Source organism: Notothenia rossii (genome assembly GCF_949606895.1).
Source record: "Notothenia rossii genome assembly, chromosome: 11".
Lineage (NCBI taxonomy): Eukaryota > Metazoa > Chordata > Actinopteri > Perciformes > Nototheniidae > Notothenia > Notothenia rossii.
Genome location: NC_136910.1, coordinates 54,167,561 through 54,193,425, shown reverse-complemented (window position 1 = coordinate 54,193,425; position 25,865 = coordinate 54,167,561). Strand labels below are relative to the sequence as shown.

The 25,865-nt window shown below is 39.3% G+C and overlaps 1 protein-coding gene across 3 annotated transcripts; it reads right to left on the bottom strand.

Annotated features, from left to right (window-relative positions):
• Positions 1-27: 27 nt before the first annotated feature.
• On the bottom strand, positions 28-25,865 carry LOC307024654 (cilia- and flagella-associated protein 44-like). 3 transcript variants are annotated; one of them, XM_079658972.1, is made up of 8 exons: positions 22,435-23,582; positions 22,068-22,174; positions 18,366-18,500; positions 15,661-15,903; positions 6,682-6,865; positions 3,969-4,167; positions 3,604-3,710; positions 28-1,584 (listed from the first exon to the last, which is right to left on the bottom strand). In XM_079658972.1, exons 3-5 carry the CDS (start codon positions 18,468-18,470, stop codon positions 6,848-6,850), a joined length of 366 nt encoding a protein of 121 aa, XP_079515098.1. In that variant the 5' UTR covers positions 18,471-18,500; positions 22,068-22,174; positions 22,435-23,582; the 3' UTR covers positions 28-1,584; positions 3,604-3,710; positions 3,969-4,167; positions 6,682-6,847. The 3 variants fall into 3 exon arrangements, with proteins under 3 accessions (XP_079515098.1, XP_079515096.1, XP_079515097.1); XM_079658970.1 differs by lacking the exons at positions 3,604-3,710; positions 3,969-4,167; positions 6,682-6,865; positions 15,661-15,903 and adding an exon at positions 25,135-25,865 and having other exon boundaries at positions 22,435-22,633; XM_079658971.1 differs by lacking the exons at positions 3,604-3,710; positions 3,969-4,167; positions 6,682-6,865; positions 15,661-15,903 and adding an exon at positions 24,648-25,100 and having other exon boundaries at positions 22,435-22,633.

Below are 25,865 nucleotides of genomic sequence, written 5' to 3'. Positions count from 1 at the left end.
ATTAGTATTAGACAAGAAGTGGATAGATCAGTGAGTGAATTGAATGAGAGAAGAAGAACATTTCTGTTGAAATAGTCTGCTTAACATCAATGTTGTGATCATGGTGATGTTAAGTCTGGTTAACGTCAGTGTTGTTCACATTGAGTTTATAAATCGTTTCAAGAATTAAGTTGAACCAATGCTGCTTAGTCGATTTCATGATATAAGCCTCTCCCATTGTAATACACATTTACTAAATCTGATGAAATGTATTGTATAGTTTTTATTATAAAATCTTCACTACACGTATCAACAGGAGACACATGTTGAGATTGTCAAAATGATGGTGAAAGCCCCAAAGTATTGAAATCAAATGCAATATTTTCCAACCTAACATTTTAAATGCATTGTATATGTCTTCTTCATACTTTGCATTATAAAGTTAAACAGTTGTGCAGGCTGAAAAATGAAAAAGGCTTATTATTGATGTTCTTATTAATTGTGCTTTTATGTTTCGTTTTGAGAGAAAGCCTTGACTGAATGGAAAAGAACTGCAGGCTTTTGTTTCATCAGAAATCACCAGACCAGGTGGAATTTCCATAGACTCTTACGAAACAGAAAGTTAGAGCCACACCCACACACACTTACTGTAGGTAGGGCCAGCCTTCATGTACAGACACATAAAATCAATGGGATCGAGGATTCCTGGAAGTTATCCTAAAGCCTGTTGTAAATTATTTTATTGTTGGTTACAGGGTCATTGTACTCTTCATGCTGGCAAACTATCAAACTAGGATGGCTTATAGAATAGAATCGTTATTGGGTACATATAGACTTTTCTACTAACAAGTGAAAATGATGCTGTGAAAAAAGGCCAATTCATCACGTCTTTGACTTCATCATTTTGGCCACAACTGATCAGATATTCTCCCAAAGTTGTGTCACTATCTGAAAAGTTGGTGCTAATTTGTCAAATTATTGAGTTTTTTCACCTTAGTTTTCTTAGTTTTTAGTCTCGTTTCTGCTTTGAACCTATATTGTTTTATACTTTTGTACAACAGTATGACCGACCCGATGTGTGAAGTCCATTGATGAACGGTGGCCGAAGGAATTGAGGGATGGACATACAGACAGAGACTCCTTTTTCATTCATGTTAGCTTAGCTGAGGGTGATGTGATAGGAAAAGTTTTGGGGTCAATAATATAAAAAGGTTTGCACTGCGCAGCTTTTTCAAAAACAAACATAAAAGCCAGAAAACCGAAGTATTTTTTAATCTTCAGAACAATAATTTATAAGAAAGTGCTTTACTGTTACTAAGAGTGTTAATTGACTCCCTGTCTGCTGGAGTCTGGTGCTTTAACCTGGCTGAGGAGACGCCCCGGTCCTTGTGTCCTGGTTTTGGTGCGTCCTGTGGGGTTGGGCAAGGGGGTGATCGGGGGCAGCCGGGCCTGGGCGGGGGGCAGGACGTGGCCTCCTTTACGGGACAGGAGGCCGATCTCTCTCCGGAGCGCCTCAGCCTGCTGTGATTGTGTCTTCACCAGCTGCTGGAGCCTCTGGATCTCCGCCTGGTCCACACCTCTCCTGTAGTCCTGGGACTTGTTGCCCTGGATACGCACAAACACATTCCTAAGGTATTAGTGGTGCAATGATGACTGTATTTGAGTATTCCGAGAAACAGTATATTGAGAAACCCTATTGGATTTCGATACATCACAGCAAATAATCTTCAAATATAATATCCAAATATTATCGTAGACGTTAGAAGCCCCAAGCCTGTTTTTCAGGTTTCAGGCTCGAAAATGACATTCCCAGAACAAATGACCATATCTTCCCTTCTAAAAGGGTTAAATTAATAATCTTGTTTCTCAAAGTAATGATAAACCTGTGAGTTGGATGTAGAAAAGTCAGAATCAATATAGATGTTCTTTATTTTAAAGAAGATTGAGATTGAACATGGTAAAAAACTGTAAATTATAGTGTCCGTCCAAAACATATTTTGTACTTATAGTGAAAACTAACCTTGGATGATGGGTTAGTAGACTAAAAGCTTTAGGAATCCAAAGTACAACATATAATAAGTACCCTGAATCAAGATTGATGCAAAACAAGTGATATTTGACCTTTTTAGACAGATTTAGCAAAAAAACCCTCTTCTGGGGCCATTTGGGTGGATTTTCCTTATCTCTGGCCCCCCTTCTTCGATTTTGACATGTGACATCTCTTTCTGACCGTTAGAGCCAATAGAATCGAAGGGAAATCGTCCCGCACACACTCATGTTAAAAAAAAAAGATGGCGTCTTCGCGCATTCAATGAAGCTATAGAGCCTAGGAATGGCCTGCTCTACTTTTTAAAACGGAATTGCAGTTTTATTGCTTATAGATTATAAGAACATTTCAAAGGGGACACAGCCACATTGGATATTAACCTATGGATTAACTACATCATCGTTGTTATCGTTTTAATGCCATTGAAGACCAGTTTAGACCAGAGAAAGACGAAGGTAAGCGTTGTGGGCTACCTAGCGCTACTTGTTTTGATGTACGTTTTTGTTGATAACGTCGCGAGTTTGTATCTTTCAGTGTTGAGGTGGGCACCGTTAGATTCTGTGTCTTTACGATCATAAACGATGTGTTCGATGTGCAAGTAATAAGGGAGCTAGGAGTGATTTTCGGTGCAGTAATAGGTTAGCATTTTTCGCTCGGGGGTAATTCAGAGGCTCACTATTAGCATTGTGTGTTTTTTCTGGGGAAAAAAATGAAAAAGATCAGTTCAATGAGTTTTTCCCGTTATATGGATATAAAATAGGGATGCACGATATTGTTTTTTTGAAACCGATACCGATAACTTCCTGCTTCTCAGAGACGTGTCCCCTTTGAAATGTTCTGATAATCTATAAGCAATAAAACTGCAATTCCGTTTTAAAAAGTAGAGCAGGCCATTCCTAAGCTCTATAGCTTCATTTCTATTGGCTCTAACGGTCAGAAAGAGATGTCACATGTCAAAATCGAGCAAGGGGGGGCCAGAGATAAGGAAAATCCACCCAAATGGCCCCAGAAGAGGTTTTTTTTGCTAAATCTGTCTAAAAAGGTCAAATATCACTTGTTTTGCATCAATCTTGATTCAGGGTACTTATTATATGTTGTACTTTGGATTCCTAAAGCTTTTAGTCTTCTAACCCATCATCCAAGGTTAGTTTTCACTATAAGTACAAAATATGTTTTGGACGGACACTATAATTTATAGTTTTTTACCATGTTCAATCTGAATTTTCTTTAAAATAAAAAACATCTATATTGATTCTTACTTTTCTACATCCGACTCACAGGTTTATCATTACTTTGAGAGAAAAGATTTTGAATTTAACCCTTTTAGAAGGGAAAATATGGTCATTTGTTCTGGGAATGTCATTTTCGAGCCTGAAACCTGAAAAACAGTCTTGGGGCTTAAGAGGTTAAACATCATTTTTTTAAGAGTACTTTGAAACATTCTCAACTGAAAATAACAGAAATTACAAAATGGCGACATATGTTCACATTGTCAATTTGAAGGAGCAGTGTGCAGGATTTAGTACGTCTAACAATGGGGATGTAGGTTCCAACCAATGGATAACTTATTCACTCACCTTCCTATCCCAAGTTTGTAGGAGAGTGAATATTGGCTGCAAAAAACTTGAGGCCCAATCATGTTTTCTCTGTCCATTCTGCGCTACTGTAGACGTGGCAGTGCAACCTAGAGGACAAACAGATCAGAATCAGAAACTGGTTTATTGCCAGGTAGGTTCCCACGTACGAGGAATTTGACTAGGTGTCGTACATACAAATACAAAATGTAAAAAAGTACACAGATAGCGAACTATATGAAGAACACATAAAAAATATAATAAGATAGAAATAAAATAAAGCAGTAATTTACATCGAAATAGAATGCAATACATTATAGAATATAAAATATGTGCAGTAAGCAATATTTAAACATTGCATTATTTACCATCCTTTGATCTCCATTATGTAATGCATAGAGTCTGCGTTGTGGCTGAGGTAAAGTGTCAGTGGGGGGGCGGGCCTTGTTGAGGTGGGGAGAGGTTCTGGTCCTGATGGAGCGCAGCCTCCAGATAGAGGGTTGTGTTAAAGGCAGAGCTGAAGTCCACAAATAGGATCCTGGCGTAGGTTCCTGCTGTGTCCAGGTGCTGGTGGAAACACACACACACACATACATGCACTTGCTGCTTAGTGAGGACCGAGTCAAAAGGCCTACAAAGTGAGGACCGCCCTCTCTATAACAGTTATGAAGACTGAAACAGCAATTATTGACACTAGATGACAGACATATAAAATACATTCCCTCAAATCTCCCAAAACAGTGCTAGTTCAAAAGTTTGCAGTAAAAGTTTTTAGCCAACAAAGTGAGAACCAGGTACTCAGTTTGTCCTAAAATCGAGTCACAGTATTTCACTGGTACAATTGATTCAATTTGATTGAATCTGGGTTAATTGAAGATAGATTTGTAATTATTTTATATTTTTCACCTAAAATATCTGCAGGACTATTAGCATAGCCATTTTTCTCATTAACTATTCATTACAAAACCATGATGCTTAGAATGCCTATAATACTTTATAAGTCAAAATAACAGCATTACTGCCACAATTAAGAGCTCACTTTACTGGATAGACCTGAGCAATTAAAACATACACAAGATTAAACCAAGTAACAACAAAAACAGAGTAGCAGCAAATGAAATCCGGACAGGACAGCGGTAATAACAGTGTAAAATAAAATCATGCAATTATTTATTTATCTATTTAATAAAGAATATAAACATTGTTTGCAGAGTTATGCTGCCTTCTTCAGGGTTCATCTGTAAAACTATATATAATTGTATGTATTAAAGCTTCGCTTCGAGCCTAACCATAAACTAAATGAAATGAAATAAACAATGATTAACAGTTTTACTCCTTAAAATCTCTTTAATATAGAGCCTCTTGTGGCTAATTGCTCTATTGTATCATCACTACACTGTAGCTGTGAAGCTTCGAATTCAAAACTTTCTTTTTAAGAAACTGTCTGTTGCAGAATTTTAAAAACAAAAACATTTACAACCATACCCTTGGACTAGAAACTCATTTGAATATACATAGTACAACGTACAGTAGCATAGCAATACAGAACAACAGTACTAGGAGTACGAATAATGAACTTAAAGAGCAACTTGCAGGTTTTTTCTTTTTCTACATTTATGCTTAAACTTGCTTGAAAATTACAATTAAAAAAAGTGAATGTAGGATTTGATATGTTTTACGAGACATAAAGGCAGGAATTCAGAGGGAAAGGAGCAATTTTGAGCTCTGCTCTTAAAAACGGCTTTTTTTTAAGGTCATACGTCAAACGCGTCACAAAGGGGACACATCTCCGCTCTCTGACCGCGGGAATAGTTAGTGGTTGCGTTGAGAAGTTGTGTTTTAGTGAGCTGGTATTTTTCGGTAGTTTTACATTGTATTTCACCATTTGTAATCATGGTGCAGTATTGTATTACAGCCTGTCAGGACATCAAGTCCACTATTTCCCTAACGGGAAAAGAAAGCTAGCTAGCTTTCGGTCCTGGGTTCGTTTTGTGCAGACAAAGAGACGGGACTTCAATGCTGCGTCTATGACGAAAAACGCGGTCGTTTGTGGCGCTCATTTTCGACCAGAGGATTATGAGTCAAGTGATGTGAGGGAGTGAAGTATGGGATATCGAAGCCAGGACCGTGTGAGGCTGATAGGTAGTGCGGTTCCGTCAATAAACACAGCTTGTGTATCAGCTCCGGCTGCTGCTGCTGCAAGATAGCTGCCCCTTCCCTGCTCTCTCTCACCCCTCCGGTACAGTTCCGAAGGTAGTGTGGAGTTGCATTAGGTAACGTTTATCAGGAAACCGTATTACATCTCTCTCCCCCCCTTCGCTGCTCTCCCCCCCCCCCCCCCTCCTTCCCTGCTCTCTCTCTCCCCTCCGGTACAGCACCGTAACATAGTGTGGATTTGCATTAGGTAACGCGAGATACGGCTGATACTTGCACATTAGTTTCTGTTATGGATCAGTATCAACAGTCCTGCCAGTAACGTTACTATATTATCAATGCTACTTTATTTATAGCCTGATATATGATAGCTAACTTCACTATGTTCTGATGTGACTGATGTTAGCTAACATTAACTGTAGCTAACGCCGGTCACTCACCAAGATAGCTGCCCAGTTCTCCACTGGTTCTCCACACACCACAGCTCAATTTCTCACACGATGGCCCTTATTTCATCTAATCCTTGGCTGCTCCTGGTCTCTTGGACGCCTAGCAGGCTCATAATTATAAGGTTGTGGTCCGTCATATGCATTCAAATATACATGTTCAACTTCTTCTGTGTCTTCTGTGTCAAAACTAGCATTGGGATCCATGTTTATTAATACGTTACACCGGCCGCTCTCCCCCTTGTTTCCCCTTTGTTACGTCACACGCGGGAGGTCACGTGGGGAGGCTTTTTTATGCGGAAGTGAAAATGTCTTACTAAAACGACGCCAGATGTCACCGTAGTGTATATTTATGTATATTTTTTTGAAAATCTAGTGTATTCATCATTTTCCTACACATTTATTCACAGGTGTCTTTAACCTGGAAGTTGCTCTTTAATAAGCTGCTCTAACGGAATGCAAGCTTTCTCTTAATTTTTACAATTTCATTATGGACAAAATATTTAACGTCTTTCCAGGTGCGTGTGCAAAGGACTGGAGACTCTTTTCCAATGCACAGCAGGCAGTCCGTTTTGGCTGGCACCCTCTTCAGAGCTTGCCCATGCTTCTCTGGACTGCTCTCCTCTCCTGGTCACTCCATGGTCTCTTCATGATCTTTGGAGCATCTATAAATCAGAAAACAGAAGGAGTTCATTAGAGCAGAAAAACATGCATTATATACTATGGAGGGGACTTCAGACAGGATTACTCAAAAGGTATACAGTAAAAGTACTTCATTTTATTTCTGGTAGCAGTCAAACTAGTACTGAGTTCAACAGTGTCAGTTTTATTAAGAAATGCACCTTGTTTTCCCTTGTCTATAATATTATCATCGTTCCTTCAACCGGAAATTGTAGTGCTTCAATGCAAATTAATTTTAGCATCAGAGTGCCTTTAAAAAAAATCACTTCCGAGAGTTTCGCCCCGCCCCTTGCTCCAATGACCATTAATTAAGATAAAAAGCAAAAAAAGCCTCTTTTAATAAAGAAAAACAAATGTTCCGTAGATACACAGACTCATGATCAAATGTGTGATCAAACTTTCTCCCTTACTTGTGTGTGTAGCACCTTCTAATTCACTGTTGTTACCACATTCATTATTACGTGTCCCCTGGATATTACTTCTGTTATTAATTATACTGCTTTAATTGTGAAGTGACACTTGAAACAGCTGCTGATGTTTGTACAGAAAACTGGGTAAAGTGTTTGTATTATAGGCTGTATATCACTCATCATTTAATATATGTCACTATATTAAGTAGCCTATACCGTTAAAAAGTACATATTTTTTTATTTTATAAAACTGCAGTTCAAACAACAACATACATAACGGCTATATTATATAATACATTAAGTGTTGAGGACAGCTCTGTTTGCTGGGGTTCAGTTGGTGTGTAGGGCTTGAGATACATGTGTGTGTCCAGAGAGAGAGGTGAGGGAAATTCTAAATATATTCAGTCTCTGATAGTGTTGCTGTGATTAATGCATATATTGTTTATTTCAGAAACCCAATACCGTTTTTTAATTTAATGTCTGAGGCTATTCTATGTTAAAAAAAACAAAATAATGGACAGCTGATGCCTCTGTGCCTTCTGTCGTATTTAATTGACTTTGCTTTAATTAAAATGACCACAACGAGCAGCTTACCCAGCTAGACCGGTCGTACCCTCCCATATCACATTTTCATCACCAGTACGTCCCTTTAGCAAAGCTTCATGTTGTTTATATACAACTTTTTGAATCCTGCCAAAAGCAAGATATGTTCATTAGGTTGGATTGATGACAATGTGATGGAAAGTTACCCTTACCCTCCCATGACACTGATGGACAACTGAAGCAAAATCTGATGTGAAATATAAAATAATTTATGGTAAACTGGTAAAAACACGCCTCCCTTTGTTGGAGGAGTGACAGAGAAAGTGCCTTTGGACTAATGACAGTAGCTGTACATTCTGTATGCTGTGAATGGGGGTTATTGGGTGTGTAGAGGATGTTGCTGTTAAACATAAACTGAAGCATCTGTAATGTTCACCCTGTTTGCTTTGTCCCCTCTCCTGTCTTCTCCAGATGTTTTTAAAGGAGCGTCATACAGGTGTGAATATCATGGTGTGTTTCTCTGCATCTGTGAAATGTAAATAAAAACACAGAGACTTCGCTGTCACTTTCGTTTAGTTATGAAATGTTGTGGAGATATTCTTTTGATCATACATTTATATCAATGATTAATTTGTAGCTGCTGGTCTTACTAAATTGCTGCTCTCCTAAATCAGCACACAACAATGTAGAAGGCTAATTTGCTCCTTAGTGTGTGGGAGAGAAACTCCTTCTGGAGGGAACACAGGGATTTGAGTCTTTGCAGACCACACGTTTTTATACCACAAGAAAGGGAAACAAATATGGCCTTTTCAGTTTTCAGTTTTCATTTCATCCTCAAGTTGCTTATTTTGTCCAAAACTGATCAGCAACTGCCTTTTTCTCCCAAAGGGGAATCTAGGCATTACCTTATTCATCAACCCACCAGTGTTATTAGTTTGAATTAAAAACAAAATTATATTGCCATATAAATATGAACATATGCGTGGTGTTGCCACATCCACTTCCTCCCCAGTTTGGTGTCTTAGTTGTGTGGTTAATAACAGTGTGTGTGTGTGTGTGTGTGTGTGTGTGTGTGTGTGTGTGTGTGTGTGTGTGTGTGTGTGTGTGTGTGTGTGTGTGTGTGTGTGTGTGTGTGTGTGTGTGTGTGTGTGTGTGTGTGTGTGTGTGTGTGTGTGTGTGTGTGTGTGTGTGTGACCACCAGATGTCCCCATTGGCTTACCTTTCCCTTGGTGACGGTGGTGTCTGCTGATTTAACTCTATTTTTTGTCTTGTTCTTTCTTATTGACCTTTAGTGTTCGTGTAGTGTCTGTTTACCAGCGTTTGATACTCAAACAGGTTTATATGTGTTATAAATGCAGAGGTGGGAAGTAGTGGTCGTTACTGTACTTAAGTACATTTTTCTGGTATCAGTACTTTACTCCACTACTTATTTCTCTGACGACTTTTTACTTTGACTTCTTACATGTTGAACACAAATACCTGTGCTTTCTACTTCTCTCATTTTCCAAACAGGCTGGTTCCTTTAGTTTGAATGTGTGTTTGGTGGCGTGATCATTATTATTTAGAGTCATTGCGTGCCTATTGATTTGAACACGATCCGTGTATCATCTTTTGCCATCTCTGTATAAATTTAATCTTTATTTAACTCATGCCGTTGGGCCGACATTTATCATTTTTGTATGACTAAACGTGTAGCCTATTAAGAAGAAAGAAACAGAGACATCAAATAAATCAGAAATTGTTTTATTCATTCTTTAAAAAACAATCGATTGATTAACAGTTATCGACAGAATCTAATCAGCAAATCTAGTTTTAAAGTTCATGTTCAAGCTTCCCTTTTACATTACATTTCTACATTTCAAAACATAATGAAGTCAATGTTCTAACTAATGATTAGTAAAATACATTTTATCTGCATTACAAAGTGAAAGCAATACAACACACATGATGAAATATAAAATGATTACAAAGAGAAGACTTGTAGTGCAGTGTCAATATGAGATAATATGACAACAACAGTGTTAATATCTAACAAAAACATTACAGACACCCAAATCGTTTTTTACACTGGGGACATGTCCACATCTATTTACAGACGGCTGATTTTCCATTTTCAAAAGCACAACTTGTGAAACCTGCACCAAGACAATTTGACTAACAAATGGGAAGATACAAATACATATAAATATAGAATAAACTAAATATTGTATGTCAGAGGTTGTCCCTCACGTGACAAACAGGCACGCATTTCAGTTTAAAATATCTTTGGATTATCGACTGTGTTAAAGAATTCTAATGATTTACTCGACATGCAGTACAAGCATTTCACCCATCTTAATATCATGCAGGCTAGGGGAAGGCGGTGGTTAAATAACAACTTTTAAAGTATAGTACTCTCTCCGTACTTGGTCCATTCTGGGAGTTGAACCGGTGTCCCTCCAGCTCCTTTGTTAAGTCCCTACAGACTGAGACACTGCCAGCCTCAGCTAGCAGCTAGGTTAGCCACTTGCTAACACGCTGCAATCATTTACTCAAAACTCCCCTTACATTGCTTACACAACTTACGTAAACTCCCATATGTTAAAGACTGTATATATGTTTTATTTATCTGAGCCCCTATGTCCCTACCCAAAATAAATATTGAAAAAAAGGCACAAAAAAAAAAACCTAACAGAAGGTTACAAAAGATATTCTGCTCATTGTTTTCTGGGAGACAATGATATGAACAACTCTATGTGAGATCACACATCTCAGCAGATCTCACAAAATAATGTCCATTTAGTTTTCTCTGACCTCACTTGACAGTTGTTCGACCTTGATGTCACAAAATGTAGCAGAAGCTCCATTACAATCCACACAGAGTCCAGCATAGAGCGGCTGAGTGAATGTGGTCTGCACTCTGTGGAGGAGGGTGATGGTTTCAGAGACGCTGTGGAAGGACAGAACACCTGCCTTCTGATCCAAGAAAACACCGATCCTTGAGGATTGAGGGACAGGAACAGGAATGGCCTTTTTTTCACGGTTGTGTTTGAAATTACAAATCGTTTTTCCAAACTCTAGTGCCCAAGACTTGTCATTGTCCCCAAATTGAGTTTCCTGTCCTGTTCTGGGAACATCTTTGTATGCGACTGCTACTAGAACTCCTAAACCACTCCACTCCACTTCCCAGTAACAACGATTAGTCAGACGTTTTCCACACAGAACCTGACACTTTTCCATGAATCTGTCTACGTGCCGATGATATGACTGTGTCTCTTTCACTGATGTTGCCTTCCTGCTATCTTCAGATAATTGTATCTGTATATTCGCTGTGTTTGGATCCAGTTTGAGAAGATTTTTGGGGGCTGCATATTGGGAAAAGTCAGCTTTGGTCTTTGGGTCTGGCAACAATTTAACATCCACTTCAGTCACTGTCTCTGAGATCTTAATCCATTCCTTATTAAATCTCTCCAGTACTTTACCTCTGGCTTCTGACACAGCTGCTGTCACATCCTCAAAGTATTGTACAGGACCTGTATTTAATCTGAATGGTTTGGCCTGTAGAAACTTTGTTTGTGAGAGTCTCTCCAGCTCAGTGTCTTTCCTCCTCATATCACTGATCTCCTTCTGCAGCGTCTCCTGAATCTCTTTGACCCGACTCACTTCATATTTCTGCCGGGTTTTAATCTTCTGCTTCACATCAGAGCTTCTTTTCTCAATGAGTTTGACTAACTCAGTACATGTCGACTCGCTTTCCCAGACAGCTTTACCGGCAGAGATATTGATTTCCTCCACCTCCTGCTGAAGCAGCTCCGCATCTTTCTTTTTATTTTGGATTCTCTTCTGGATATTTTGCTGACTCGCTCCGAGCTCTTTCTGCTCCTCACTCATTTCTGTCGTGTCGTGGCCTTTATGTTCACCAATGGAGCAGAGAAAACAGATGCTCTGCTGATCCGTGAGGCAGAAGATTTCCATTACCTTATCATGTTGAGAGCAGATGCTCTCCTGAAGTTTCGAAGCTTCAATTAGCTTGTGTTTCTTGAATGGGACTTCATAATGAGGCTGGAGGTGCTGCCCGCAGTAAGAGACCCGACACTGCAGACAGGACTTCAGAGCTTTCCTCTTTCTCCCTGGAGGACTGCAGATGTCACATACCACATGTCTAGGTCCAGCATCAAAGTGATAAGATGGACCAGCTTGGGGTTCTGTCTTCTTCTCCTTATCTTCCTCCACTAAATCTGCCAACATGAAGTTTTTTACCAGGCTAGGCCTTGGTTCAAAGGTCTTAATGCACTGAGGACAGCTGTATCTTTTAGTCTGCTTCTCTCTATCCCAACGTCTAATAGTACAGCTCATACAGTAGCGGTGTCCACAGGGAAGAGTCACCGGATCCCTCATCAGATTCTTGCAGATAAAACAGCACAGTTTGTCCCGACCGAGCTGATGTCTTTGCAGCGCCATGTCACCTCTCACTGCCTCTGAATATCGAGTATGAGACTAACGATATACCAAGTGGGAGTGGCTTCCAGGTAGTGCTTGATTCCAGAGAGAGGTGTTTGTCTTCCTACTACCATCTATAAAGGGCCACACCCCAGGTGCTTTCAGAGGCCTATGTTTTATACTTTGTTCTTACTAATTTCTATGAACATTTACCAACTTTGATTATTAATATATATTATTAGTATTAGACAAGAAGTGGATAGATCAGTGAGTGAATTGAATTAGAGAAGAATAACATTTCTGTTGAAATGGTCTGCTTAACATCAATGTTGTGATCATGGTGATGTTAAGTCTGGTTAACGTCAGTGTTGTTCACATTGAGTTTATAAATCGTTTCAAGAATTAAGTTGAACCAATGCTGCTTCGTCGATTTCATGATATAAGCCTCTCCCACTGTAATACACATTTACTAAATCTGATGAAATGTATTATATCGTTTTTATTATAAAATCTTCACTATACGTATCAACAGGAGACACATGTTGAGATTGTCAGAATGATGGTGAAAGCCCCAAAGTATTGAAATCAAATGCAATATTTTCCAACCTAACATTTGAAATGCATTGTATATGTCTTCTTCATACTTTGCATTATAAAGTTAAACAGTTATGCAGGCTGAACAATGAAAAAGGCTTATGATTGCTGTTCTTATTAATTGTGCTTTTATGTTTCGTTTTGAGAGAAAGCCTTGACTGAATGGAAAAGTACTGCAGGCTTTTGTTTCAGCAGAAATCCCCAGACCAGGTAGAATTTCCATAGACTCTTACTAAACAGGAAGTTAGAGCCACGAAGCTATACAGCCACACACACACACACACACACACGCACACGCACACGCACACGCACACACACACACACACAAATCCAATGGGATCGAGGAATCTTGGAAGTTATCCTAAATCCTGTTGTAAATTATTTGATTGTTGGTTACAGGGTCATTGTACTCTTCATGCTGGCAAACTGTCAAACTAGGATGGTTTATAGAATAGAATCGTGATTGGGTACATATAGACTTTTCTACTGACAAGTGAAAATGATGCTGTGAAAAAAGGCCAATTCATCACGTCTTTGACTTCATCATTTTGGCCACAACTGATCAGATGTGGCCGTTTTCTCCTTAAGGTCAAAATAATCGATATGATGTATCACCAGGTGTTTCCATTGGTTTAAGCTTCCCTGGGTGAAAGGTAGTTGGTGCTAATTTCCGTAATTTGTCAAATGTTTGCACCTTAGATTACTTAGTTCTTAGTCTCGTTTCTTGTTGTTACCCTATATTGTTTGTATACTTTTGTACAACAGTATGACCGACCCGATGTGTGAAGTTCACTGATGAATGGTTGTCGAAGGAATTGAGGAACGGACAAAGACAGAGACTCCTTTTTCATTTGTTAGCTTAGCTGAGGATGATGTGATAGGAAAAGTTGCGGGGTCAATAATATAAAAAGGTTTACACAGAGCAGCTTTTTCAAAAACAAACTTAATGGTCAGAAAACCGAAGTATTTTTTAATCTTCAGAACAATCATTTATAAGAAATTGCTTTACTGTTACTAAGCAGAGTGTTAATTGACTCCCTGTCTGCTTGAGTCTGGTGCTTAAACCTGGCTGAGGAGACACCCCGGTCCTTGTGTGCTGGTTTTGGTGCGTCCTGTGGGGTTGATGAAACAGCACAGTTTGTCCCGACCGGGCTGATTTCCTTACAGCGCCATGTCACCTCTCACTGCCTCTGAATATCGAGCATGAGACTAATAATATACGAAGTGGGAGTGGCTTCCAGGTAGTGCTTGATTCCAGAGAGAGGTGTTTGTCTTCCTACTACCATCTATAAAGGGCCATACCCCAGGTGCTTTCAGATGCCTATGTTTGATACTTTGTTCTTACTAATTTCTATGAACATTTACCAACTTTGATTATTAATATATATTATTAGTATTAGACAAGAAGTGGATAGATCAGTGAGTGAATTGAATTAGAGAAGAATAACATTTCTGTTAAATGGTCTGCTTAACATCAATGTTGTGATCATGGTGATGTTAAGTCTGGTTAACGTCAGTGTTGTTCACATTGAGTTTATAAATCGTTTCAAGAATTAAGTTGAACCAATGCTGCTTAGTCGATTTCATGATATAAGCCTCTCCCACTGTAATACACATTTACTAAATCTGATGAAATGTATTATATAGTTTTTATTATAAAATCTTCACTATACGTATCAACAGGAGACACATGTTGAGATTGTCAAAATGATGGTGAAAGCCCCAAAGTATTTAAATCAAATGCAATATTTTCCAACCTAACATTTTAAATGCATTGTATATGTCTTCTTCATACTTTGCATTATAAAGTTAAACTGCTATGCAGGCTGAACAATGAAAAAAGCTTATGATTGATGTTCTTTATTTTTAATTGTGCTTTTAAGTTTCGTTTTGAGAGAAAGCCTTGACTGAATGGAAAAGTACTGCAGGCTTTAAGTTTTGTTTCAACAGAAATCACCAGACCAGGTGGAATTTCCATAGACTCTTAACTCAACACGAAGCTATACAGCCACACACACACACACACACACACACACACACACACACACACACACACACACACACACACACACACACACACACACACACACACACACACACACACACACACACACACACACACACACACACACACACACACACACACACACACACACACACACACACACACATATTATTTTATTGTTGGTTACAGGGTCATTGTACTCTTCATGCTGGCAAACTGTCAAACTAGGATGGCTTATAGAATAGAATCATTATTGGGTACATATAGATTGTTCTACTGACAAGTGAAAATGATGCTGTGAAAGAGGCCTATTCATCACGTCTTTGACTTCATCTTTTTGGCCACAACTGATCAGATATTCTCCCAAAGTTGTGTCACTATCTGAAAAGTTGGTGCTAATTTCCCTAATTTGTCAAATTATTGAGTTTTTTCACCTTAGTTTTCTTAGTTTTTAGTCTCGTTTCTGCTTTTAACCTATATTGTTTGTATACTTTTGTACAACAGTATGACCGACCCGATGTGTGAAGTCCATTGATGAACGGTGGCCGAAGGAATTGAGGGATGGACATACAGACAGAGACTCCTTTTTCATTCATGTTAGCTTAGCTGAGGATGATGTGATAGGAAAGGTTTTGGGGTCAATAATATAAAAAGGTTTGCACTGCGTAGCTTTTTCAAAAACAAACATAAAAGCCAGAAAACCGAAGTATTTTTTAATCTTCAGAACAATAATTTATAAGAAAGTGCTTTACTGTTACTAAGCAGAGTGTTAATTGACTCCCTGTCTGCTGGAGTCTGGTGCTTTAACCTGGCTGAGGAGACGCCCCGGTCCTTGTGTCCTGGTTTTGGTGCGTCCTGTGGGGTTGGGCAAGGGGGTGATCGGGGGCAGCCGGGCCTGGGCGGGGGGCAGGACGTGGCCTCCTTTACGGGACAGGAGGCCGATCTCTCTCCGGAGCGCCTCAGCCTGCTGTGATTGTGTCTTCACCAGCTGCTGTAGCCTCTGGATCTCCGCCTGGTCCACACCTCTCCTGTAGTCCTGGGACTTGTTGCCCTGGATACACACAAACACATTTCTAAGGTATGAGTGGTGCAATGATGACTGTATTTGAGTATTCCGAACCAGAAGTCACCATCGAGAAACACTATTGGATTTCGATACATCACAGCAAATAATCTTCAAATATAATATCCAAATATTATCGTAGACGTTAGAAGCCCCAAGCCTGTTTTTCAGGTTTCAGGCTCGAAAATGAGATTCCCAGAACGAATGACCATATCTTCCCTTCTAAAAGGGTTAAATTAATAATCTTGTTTCTCAAAGTAATGATAAACCTGTGAGTTGGATGTAGAAAAGTCAGAATCAATATAGATGTTTTTTATTTTAAAGAAAATTCAGATTGAACATGGTAAAAAACTGTAAATTATAGTGTCCGTCCAAAACATATGTTTTACTTATAGTGAAAACTAACCTTGTACGATGGGTTAGTAGACTAAAAGCTTTAGGAATCCAAAGTACAACATATAATAAGTACCCTGAATCAAGATTGATGCAAAAAAAGTGATATTTGACCTTTTTAGACAGATTTAGCAAAAAAAACCTCTTCTGGGGCCATTTGGGTGGATTTTCCATATCTCTGGCCCCCCTTCTTCGATTTTGACATGTGACATCTCTTTCTGACCGTTAGAGCCAATAGAATCAAAGGGAAATCGCCCCGCACACACTCATGTTAAAAAAAAAAAGATGGCGTCTTTGCGCATTCAATGAAGCTATAGAGCCTAGGAATGGCCTGCTCTACTTTTTAAAACGGAATTGCAGTTTTATTGCTTATAGATTATCAGAACATTTCAAAGGGGACACAGCCACATTGGATATTAACCTATGGATTAACTACATCATCGTTGTTATCGTTTTAATGCCATTGAAGACCAGTTTAGACCAGACAAAGACGAAGGTAAGCCATGTTAGCGTTGTGAGCTACCTAGCGCCACTTGTTTTGATGTACGTTTTTGTTGATAACGTCACGAGTTTGTATCTTTCAGTGTTGAGGTGGGCACCGTTAGATTCTGTGTCTTTACGATCATAAACGGTGTGTTGGGTGTGCAGCTAGGATAAGTAATAAGGGAGCTAGGAGTGATTTTCGGTGCAGTAATAGGTTAGCATTTTTCGCTCGGGGCTAATTCAGAGGCATTGTCTGTTTAAAAAAATAAAAGAATAAATCAATTAAATGAGTTTTTTCCCGTTATATGGATATCAAATATTCATAGTTTATTAAATATTAAGGTTCCTTAGACGTTATTTCCTGCAAATGACGCGATTTCGGCCCCGGAACCGGGTCCGTGGGGCCTAAGAGGTTAAGGAGTCTAATTTAGTCAACCGCCTTTTTTAATTGAGTTAAAACAATAACCTATTACATGCAATTACCACAACCAAGACTGGGTGTGATCACTGGGTGTGGATTGTTTCTTGACTGCTCTAGTAAATCATTTTAAAGGTCACCTATCATGCTATTTTCAGGCAATAGCATAGGTCTCAGACAGGCCCGCCCCTCCCTACACGCAGATCAGGCCCCACGCAGACTGCGTTGGGCCATCAACTTTGCATTAACTTTGCATTAACTTTGCATTAACTTTGCATTAACTTTGCGTGGGGCCACAAGTTGGCCAGGGGCAGCCCTGGTCTCAGATATATACAAACATGTCTATGAAGTGTTTTTCTCAAAATACCAAACAGATCACCCGTTCTAGCCATGCTTCATATTGCTCTATTTCACTTCCTGTTACAAAAGCGCTGATTCTGGGTATAAAGCTTTAAAAAAAAAAAAAGAATTAAAAATAAAAGAGATTCTACCGGCATATACTGTCCAAACTAAATACTGCCGTGATGAAACGCCACATCATGGATGATCAAGGATTATTTCTGAAACAGTATGGAGCTCAAAGGCTTTCTCTCTTGCCGGTTATTCCACAAGGTGAGTTCCTTTTTATTTCCTGCTTCTTCACACACATGCTCTCCAGTACAGGTTAGCTCTGAGTGTTAGCGATGCTAATGTGAACACCGACCATATTACGTCCAAAACAGTCGGGCATTGTTTCTGATAGCAACTTTCTGATAGGGCCGTGGGTGCACATTTCAGATATTACGTCATATCGGACGCAAATCTGGATCAGCTCCGTTGTACCCCCGTTTTTAGAGATTTGGGTACGGAGGAAAAGAGAGGGGTTTTATTTTCTGACGCCGGGGACACATCTTCATGTATAAAAGACATAAAAAGTGCATTTTGCATGATAGGTCCCCTTTAATATAACATCTAATAGATCACATGACTATGTGTAATGTCTGTCGCCCTCTGCAGATTAGAAAGGGAAATACAATTCTGTGTGTACAGAATGTGTCTCTGAATCAGCTTGAAATAAAGCTCAAGGAAAGGGGAAGTTTAATAATCCTATACGACAGTGGGGATCCAAGATTTGTTTGATAATACATATAAAAATAATTGAGTGCACAGAAATTACCATTTTCCTCTGGCTAGCGTTGATTTTACGCTCCAGTTCTCGGTTCTGGTCCATAAGAGTCGTCATGCAGAGGACTCGCTCAGTGTTACACCTGGTCACCTCCATCAAACGGTCACGCGCCTCTTCGACCTTGGCCTAAATATCACACACACAAAAATACAGATATCTCACAAGGTGCTCAAATGTACTTACACACACACACACACACACACACACACACACACACACACACACACACTGAAAGGAGCCTATGATTCAAAGCCGTTGACAAATCACAACAGAGCTGGCCAGCTGACCAATCAGAGCAGACTGGGCTCTGACAGAGGGTGAACAGAGGTAAAGAGCTTTTGAACATTAATGCATGGAGACATGTCCCAGTAGAGACACTACATACTGATATACACCTGAACATCGCTACGATGGTGTGTTAAAAGCGTACGAAGACGCCTGCGCTGCTAAACTAGCGGTGAATCCAAAGCCAGCTGCAAAGGCACCGGGGCTTTTACCTATCGACGAGGCTTTTGAAAAAGGCAAGAAGCTTGCCAGAGACGACCCCAGGGCTAAAACGAGGAAAAAACTACAGGTACATTTCATATATATATATATATATTATATTATTATCAGTTATCGCTATCGGTCTTGAGAAGCAGGAAGTTATCGGTATCGGTTTCAATATCGTGCATCCCTATTTTATATCCATATAACGGGAAAAAACTCATTTAACTGATCTTTTTCATTTTTTTCCCCAAAAAAAAACACACAATGCTAACAGTGAGCCTCTGAATTACCCCCTAGCGAAAAATGCTAACCTATTACTGCACCGAAAATCACTCCTAGCTCCCTTATTACTTGCACATCGAACACATCGTTTATGATCGTAAAGACACAGAATCTAACGGTGCCCACCTCAACACTGAAAGATACAAACTCGCGACTTTATCAGCAAAAAACGTACATCAAAACAAGTAGCGCTAGGTAGCCCACAACGCTTACCTTCGTCTTTGTCTGGTCTAAACTGGTCTTCAATGGCATTAAAACGATAACAACGATGATGTAGTTAATCCATAGGTTAATATCCAATGTGGCTGTGTCCCCTTTGAAATGTTCTGATAATCTATAAGCAATAAAACTGCAATTCCGTTTTAAAAAAGTAGAGCAGGCCATTCCTAAAAAAAAAAAAAAAAAAAAAAAGCTTTTAGTCTACTAACCCATCATCCAAGGTTAGTTTTCACTATAAGTACAAAATATGTTTTGGATGGACACTATAATTTACAGTTTTTTACCATGTTCAATCTCAATCTTCTTTAAAATAAAGAACATCTATATTGATTCTGACTTTTCTACATCCAACTCACAGGTTTATCATTACTTTGAGAAACAAGATTATTAATTTAACACTTTTAGAAGGGAAGATATGGTCATTTGTTCTGGGAATGTCATTTTCGAGCCTGAAACCTGAAAAACAGGCTTGGGGCTTCTAACGTCTACGATAATATTTGGATATTATATTTGAAGATTATTTGCTGTGATGTATCGAAATCCAATAGGGTTTCTCAATATACTGTTTCTCGGAATACTCAAATACAGTCATCATTGCACCACTAATACCTTAGGAATGTGTTTGTGCGTATCCAGGGCAACAAGTCCCAGGACTACAGGAGAGGTGTGGACCAGGCGGAGATCCAGAGGCTCCAGCAGCTGGTGAAGACACAATCACAGCAGGCTGAGGCGCTCCGGAGAGAGATCGGCCTCCTGTCCCGTAAAGGAGGCCACGTCCTGCCCCCCGCCCAGGCCCGGCTGCCCCCGATCACCCCCTTGCCCAACCCCACAGGACGCACCAAAACCAGGACACAAGGACCGGGGCGTCTCCTCAGCCAGGTTAAAGCACCAGACTCCAGCAGACAGGGAGTCAATTAACACTCACTGCTTTGTAACAGTAAAGCACTTTCTTATAAATTATTGTTCTGAAGATTAAAAAATACTTCGGTTTTCTGGCTTTTATGTTTGTTTTTGAAAAAGCTACGCAGTGCAAACCTTTTTATATTATTGACCCCAAAACTTTTCCTATCACATCATCCTCAGCTAAGCTAACATGAATGAAAAAGGAGTCTCTGTCTGTATGTCCATCCCTCAATTCCTTCGGCCACCGTTCATCAATGGACTTCACACATCGGGTCGGTCATACTGTTGTACAAAAGTATAAAACAATATAGGTTCAAAGCAGAAACGAGACTAAAAACTAAGAAAACTAAGGTGAAAAAACTCAATAATTTGACAAATTAGCACCAACTTTTCAGATAGTGACACAACTTTGGGAGAATATCTGATCAGTTGTGGCCAAAATGATGAAGTCAAAGACGTGATGAATTGGCCTTTTTTCACAGCATCATTTTCACTTGTTAGTAGAAAAGTCTATATGTACCCAATAACGATTCTATTCTATAAGCCATCCTAGTTTGACAGTTTGCCAGCATGAAGAGTACAATGACCCTGTAACCAACAATAAAATAATTTACAACAGGCTTTAGGATAACTTCCAGGAATCCTCGATCCCATTGATTTTATGTGTCTGTACATGAAGGCTGGCCCTACCTACAGTAAGTGGGTGTGGGTGTGGCTCTAACTTCCTGTTTAGTAACAGTCTATGGAAATTCCACCTGGTCTGGTGATTTCTGATGAAACAAAAGCCTGCAGTTCTTTTCCATTCAGCGTACATCAAAACAAGTAGCGCTAGGTAGCCCACAACGCTTACCTTCGTCTTTGTCTGGTCTAAACTGGTCTTCAATGGCATTAAAACGATAACAACGATGATGTAGTTAATCCATAGGTTAATATCCAATGTGGCTGTGTCCCCTTTGAAATGTTCTTATAATCTATAAGCAATAAAACTGCAATTCCGTTTTAAAAAAGTAGAGCAGGCCATTTCTAAGCTCTGTAGCTTCATTGAATGCGCGAAGACGCCATCTTTTTTTTAACATGAGTGTGTGCGGGACGATTTCCCTTCGATTCTATTGGCTCTAACGGTCAGAAAGAGATGTCACATGTCAAAATCGAAGAAGGGGGGCCAGAGATATGGAAAATCCACCCAAATGGCCCCAGAAGAGGTTTTTTTTGCTAAATCTGTCTAAAAAGATCAAATATCACTTGTTTTGCATCAATCTTGATACAGGGTACTTATTATATGTTGTACTTTGGATTCCTAAAGCTTTTAGTCTTCTAACCCATCATCCAAGTTTAGTTTTCACTATAAGTACAAAATATGTTTTGGACGGACACTATAATTTACAGTTTTTTACCATGTTCAATCTGAATTTTCTTTAAAATAAAAAACATCTATATTGATTCTTACTTTTCTACATCCAACTCACAGGTTTATCATTACTTTGAGTGAAAAGATTTTGAATTTAACCCTTTTAGAAGGGAAAATATGGTCATTTGTTCTGGGAATGTCATTTTCGAGCCTGAAACCTGAAAAACAGTCTTGGGGCTTAAGAGGTTAAACATCATACTTATAAACAGTAGAAACAAAAAGTAAGTTGAATTTTTTTAAGAGTACTTTGAAACATTCTCAACTGAAAATAACAGAAATTACAAAATGGCGACATATGTTCACATTGTCAATTTGAAGGAGCAGTGTGCAGGATTTAGTACGTCTAACAATGGGGATGTAGGTTCCAACCAATGGATAACTTATTCACTCACCTTCCTATCCCAAGTTTGTAGGAGAATGAATATTGGCTGCAAAAAACTTGAGGCCCAATCATGTTTTCTCTGTCCATTCTGCGCTACTGTAGACGTGGCAGTGCAACCTAGAGGACAAACAGATCAGAATCAGAAAACTGGTTTATTGCCAGGTAGGTTCCCACGTACGAGGAATTTGACTAGGTGTCGTACATACAAATACAAAATGTAAAAAAGTACACAGATAGCGAACTATATGAAGAACACATACAAAATATAATAAGATAGAAATAAAAATAAAGCAGTAATTTACATCGAAATAGAATGCAATACATTATAGAATATAAAATATGTGCAGTAAGCAATATTTAAACATTGCATTATTTACCATCCTGTGATCTCCATTATGTAATGCATAGAGTCTGCGTTGTGACTGAGGTAAAGTGTCAGTGGGGGAGCGGGCCTTGTTGAGGTGGGGAGAGGTTCTGGTCCTGATGGAGCGCAGCCTCCAGATAGAGGGTTGTGTTGAAGGCAGAGCTGAAGTCCACAAACAGGATCCTGGCGTAGGTTCCTGCTGTGTCCAGGTGCTGGAGGAAACACACACACACACACACACATACATGCACTTGCTGCTTAGTGAGGACCGAGTCAAAAGGCCTACAAAGTGAGGACCGCCCTCTCTATAACAGTTATGAAGACTGAAACAGCAATTATTGACACTAGATGACAGACATATAAAATACATTCCCTCAAATCTCCCAAAACAGTGCTAGTTCAAAAGTTTGCAGTAAAAGTTTTTAGCCAACAAAGTGAGAACCAGGTACTCAGTTTGTCCTAAAATCGAGTCACAGTATTTCACTGGTACAATTGATTCAATTTGATTGAATCTGGGTTAATTGAAGATAGATTTGTAATTATTTTATATTTTTCACCTAAAATATCTGCAGGACTATTAGCATAGCCATTTTTCTCATTAACTATTCATTACAAAACCATGATGCTTAGAATGCCTATAATACTTTATAAGTCAAAATAACAGCATTACTGCCACAATTAAGAGCTCACTTTACTGGATAGACCTGAGCAATTAAAACATACACAAGATTAAACCAAGTAAAAACAAAAACAGAGTAGCAGCAAATGAAATCCGGACAGGACAGCGGTAATAACAGTGTAAAATAAAATCATGCAATTATTTATTTATCTATTTAATAAAGAATATAAAACATTGTTTGCAGAGTTATGCTGCCTTCTTCAGGGTTCATCTGTAAAACTATATATAATTGTATGTATTAAAGCTTCGCTTCGAGCCTAACCATAAACTAAATGAAATGAAATAAACAATGATTCACAGTTTTACTCCTTAAAATCTCTTTAATATAGAGCCTCTTGTGGCTAATTGCTCTATTGTATCATCACTACACTGTAGCTGTGAAGTTTCGAATTCAAAACTTTCTTTTTAAGAAACTGTCTGTTGCAGAATTTTAAAAACATTTACAACCATACCCTTGGACTAGAAACTCATTTGAATATACATAGTACAACGTACAGTAGCATAGCAATACAGAACAACAGTATGTACGAATAATGAACTTAAAGAGCAACTTGCAGGTTTTTTCTTTTTCTACATTTATGCTTAAACTTGCTTGAAAATTACAATTAAAAAAGTGAATGCAGGATTTGATATGTTTTACGAGACATAAAGGCAGGAATTCAGAGGGAAAGGAGCAATTTTGAGCTCTGCTATTAAAAACGGCTTTTTTTTAAGGTCATATGTCAAACGCGTCACAAAGGGGACACATCTCCGCTCTCTGACCGCGGGAATAGTTAGTGGTTGCGTTGAGAAGTTGTGTTTTAGTGAGCTGGTATTTTTCGGTAGTTTTACATTGTATTTCACCATTTGTAATCATGGTGCAGTATTGTATTACAGCCTGTCAGGACATCAAGTCCACTATTTCCCTAACGGGAAAAGAAAGCTAGCTAGCTTTCGGTCCTGGGTTCGTTTTGTGCAGACAAAGAGACGGGACTTCAATGCTGCGTGTATGACGAAAAACGCGGTCGTTTGTGGCGCTCATTTTCGACCAGAGGATTATGAGTCAAGTGATGTGAGGGAGTGAAGTATGGGATATCGAAGCCAGGACCGGGTGAGGCTGATAGGTAGTGCGGTTCCGTCAATAAACACAGCTTGTGTATCAGCTCCGGCTGCTGCTGCTGCAAGATAGCTGCCCCTTCCCTGCTCTCTCTCACCCCTCCGGTACAGTTCCGAAGGTAGTGTGGAGTTGCATTAGGTAACGTTTATCAGGAAACCGTATTACATCTCTCTCCCCCCCTTCGCTGCTCTCCCCCCCCCCCCCCCCTTCCTTGCTCTCTCTCTCCCCTCTGGTACAGCACCGTAACGTAGTGTGGATTTGCATTAGGTAACGCGAGATACGGCTGATACTTGCACATTAGTTTCTGTTATGGATCAGTATCAACAGTCCTGCCAGTAACGTTACTATATTATCAATGCTACGTTAGTTATAGCCTGATATATGATAGCTAACTTCACAATGTTGTGATGTGACGTTAGCTAACATTCTGTAGCTAACGCCGGTCACTCACCAAGATAGCTGCCCAGTTCTCCACTGGTTCTCCTCACACCACAGCTCAATTTCTCACACGATGGCCGTTATTTCTTCTAATCCTTGGCTGCTCCTGGTCTCTTGGACGCCTAGCAGGCTCATAATTATAAGGTTGTGGTCCGTCATATGCATTCGAATATTCATGTTCAACTTCTTCTGTGTCTTCTGTGTCAAAACTAGCATTGGGATCCATGTTTATTAATACGTTACACCGGCCGCTCTCCCCCTTGTTTCCCCTTTGTTACGTCACACGCGGGAGGTCACGTGGGGAGGCTTTTTTATGCGGAAGTGAAAATGTCTTACTAAAACGACGCCAGATGTCACCGTAGTGTATATTTATGTATATTTTTTTGAAAATCTAGTGTATTCATCATTTTCCTACACATTTATTCACAGGTGTCTTTAACCTGGAAGTTGCTCTTTAATAAGCTGCTCTAACGGAATGCAAGCTTTCTCTTAATTCTTACAATTTCATTATGGACAAAATATTTAACGTCTTTCCAGGTGCGTGTGCAAAGGACTGGAGACTCTTTTCCAATGCACAGCAGGCAGTCCGTTTTGGCTGGCACCCTCTTCAGAGCTTGCCCATGCTTCTCTGGACTGCTCTCCTCTCCTGGTCACTCCATGTTCTCTTCATGATCTTTAGAGCATCTATAAATCAGAAAACAGAAGGAGTTCATTAGAGCAGAAAAACATGCATTATATACTATGGAGGGGACTTCAGACAGGATTACTCAAAAGGTATACAGTAAAAGTACTTCATTTTATTTCTGGTAGCAGTCAAACTAGTACTGAGTTCAACAGTGTCAGTTTTATTAAGAAATGCACCTTGTTTTCCCTTGTCTATAATATTATCATCGTTCCTTCAACCGGATATTGTAGTGCTTCAATGCAAATTAATTTTAGCATCAGAGTGCCTTTAAAAAAAATCACTTCTGAGAGTTTCGCCCCGCCCCTTGCTCAAATGACCATTAGACCATTAATTAAGATAAAAAGCAAAAAAAGCCTCTTTTAATAAAGAAAAACAAATGTTCCGTAGATACACAGACTCATGATCAAATGTGTGATCAAACTTTCTCCCTTACTTGTGTGTGTAGCACCTTCTAATTCACGGTTGTTACCACATTCATTATTACGTGTCCCCTGGATATTACTTCTGTTATTAATTATACTGCTTTAATTGTGACGTGACACTTGA

Excerpts from the sequence above, each read along its gene's own strand:
- LOC307024654 (XM_079658970.1), bottom strand. The coding sequence starts at position 18,470 with ATGGAGGTGACCAGGTGTAACACTGAGCGAGTCCTCTGCATGACGACT. Across the intron at positions 1,585-18,365 it reads ACGCTAGCCAGAGGAAAATG|GGCAACAAGTCCCAGGACTA; the intron begins GTAATTTCTGTG and ends GTGCGTATCCAG.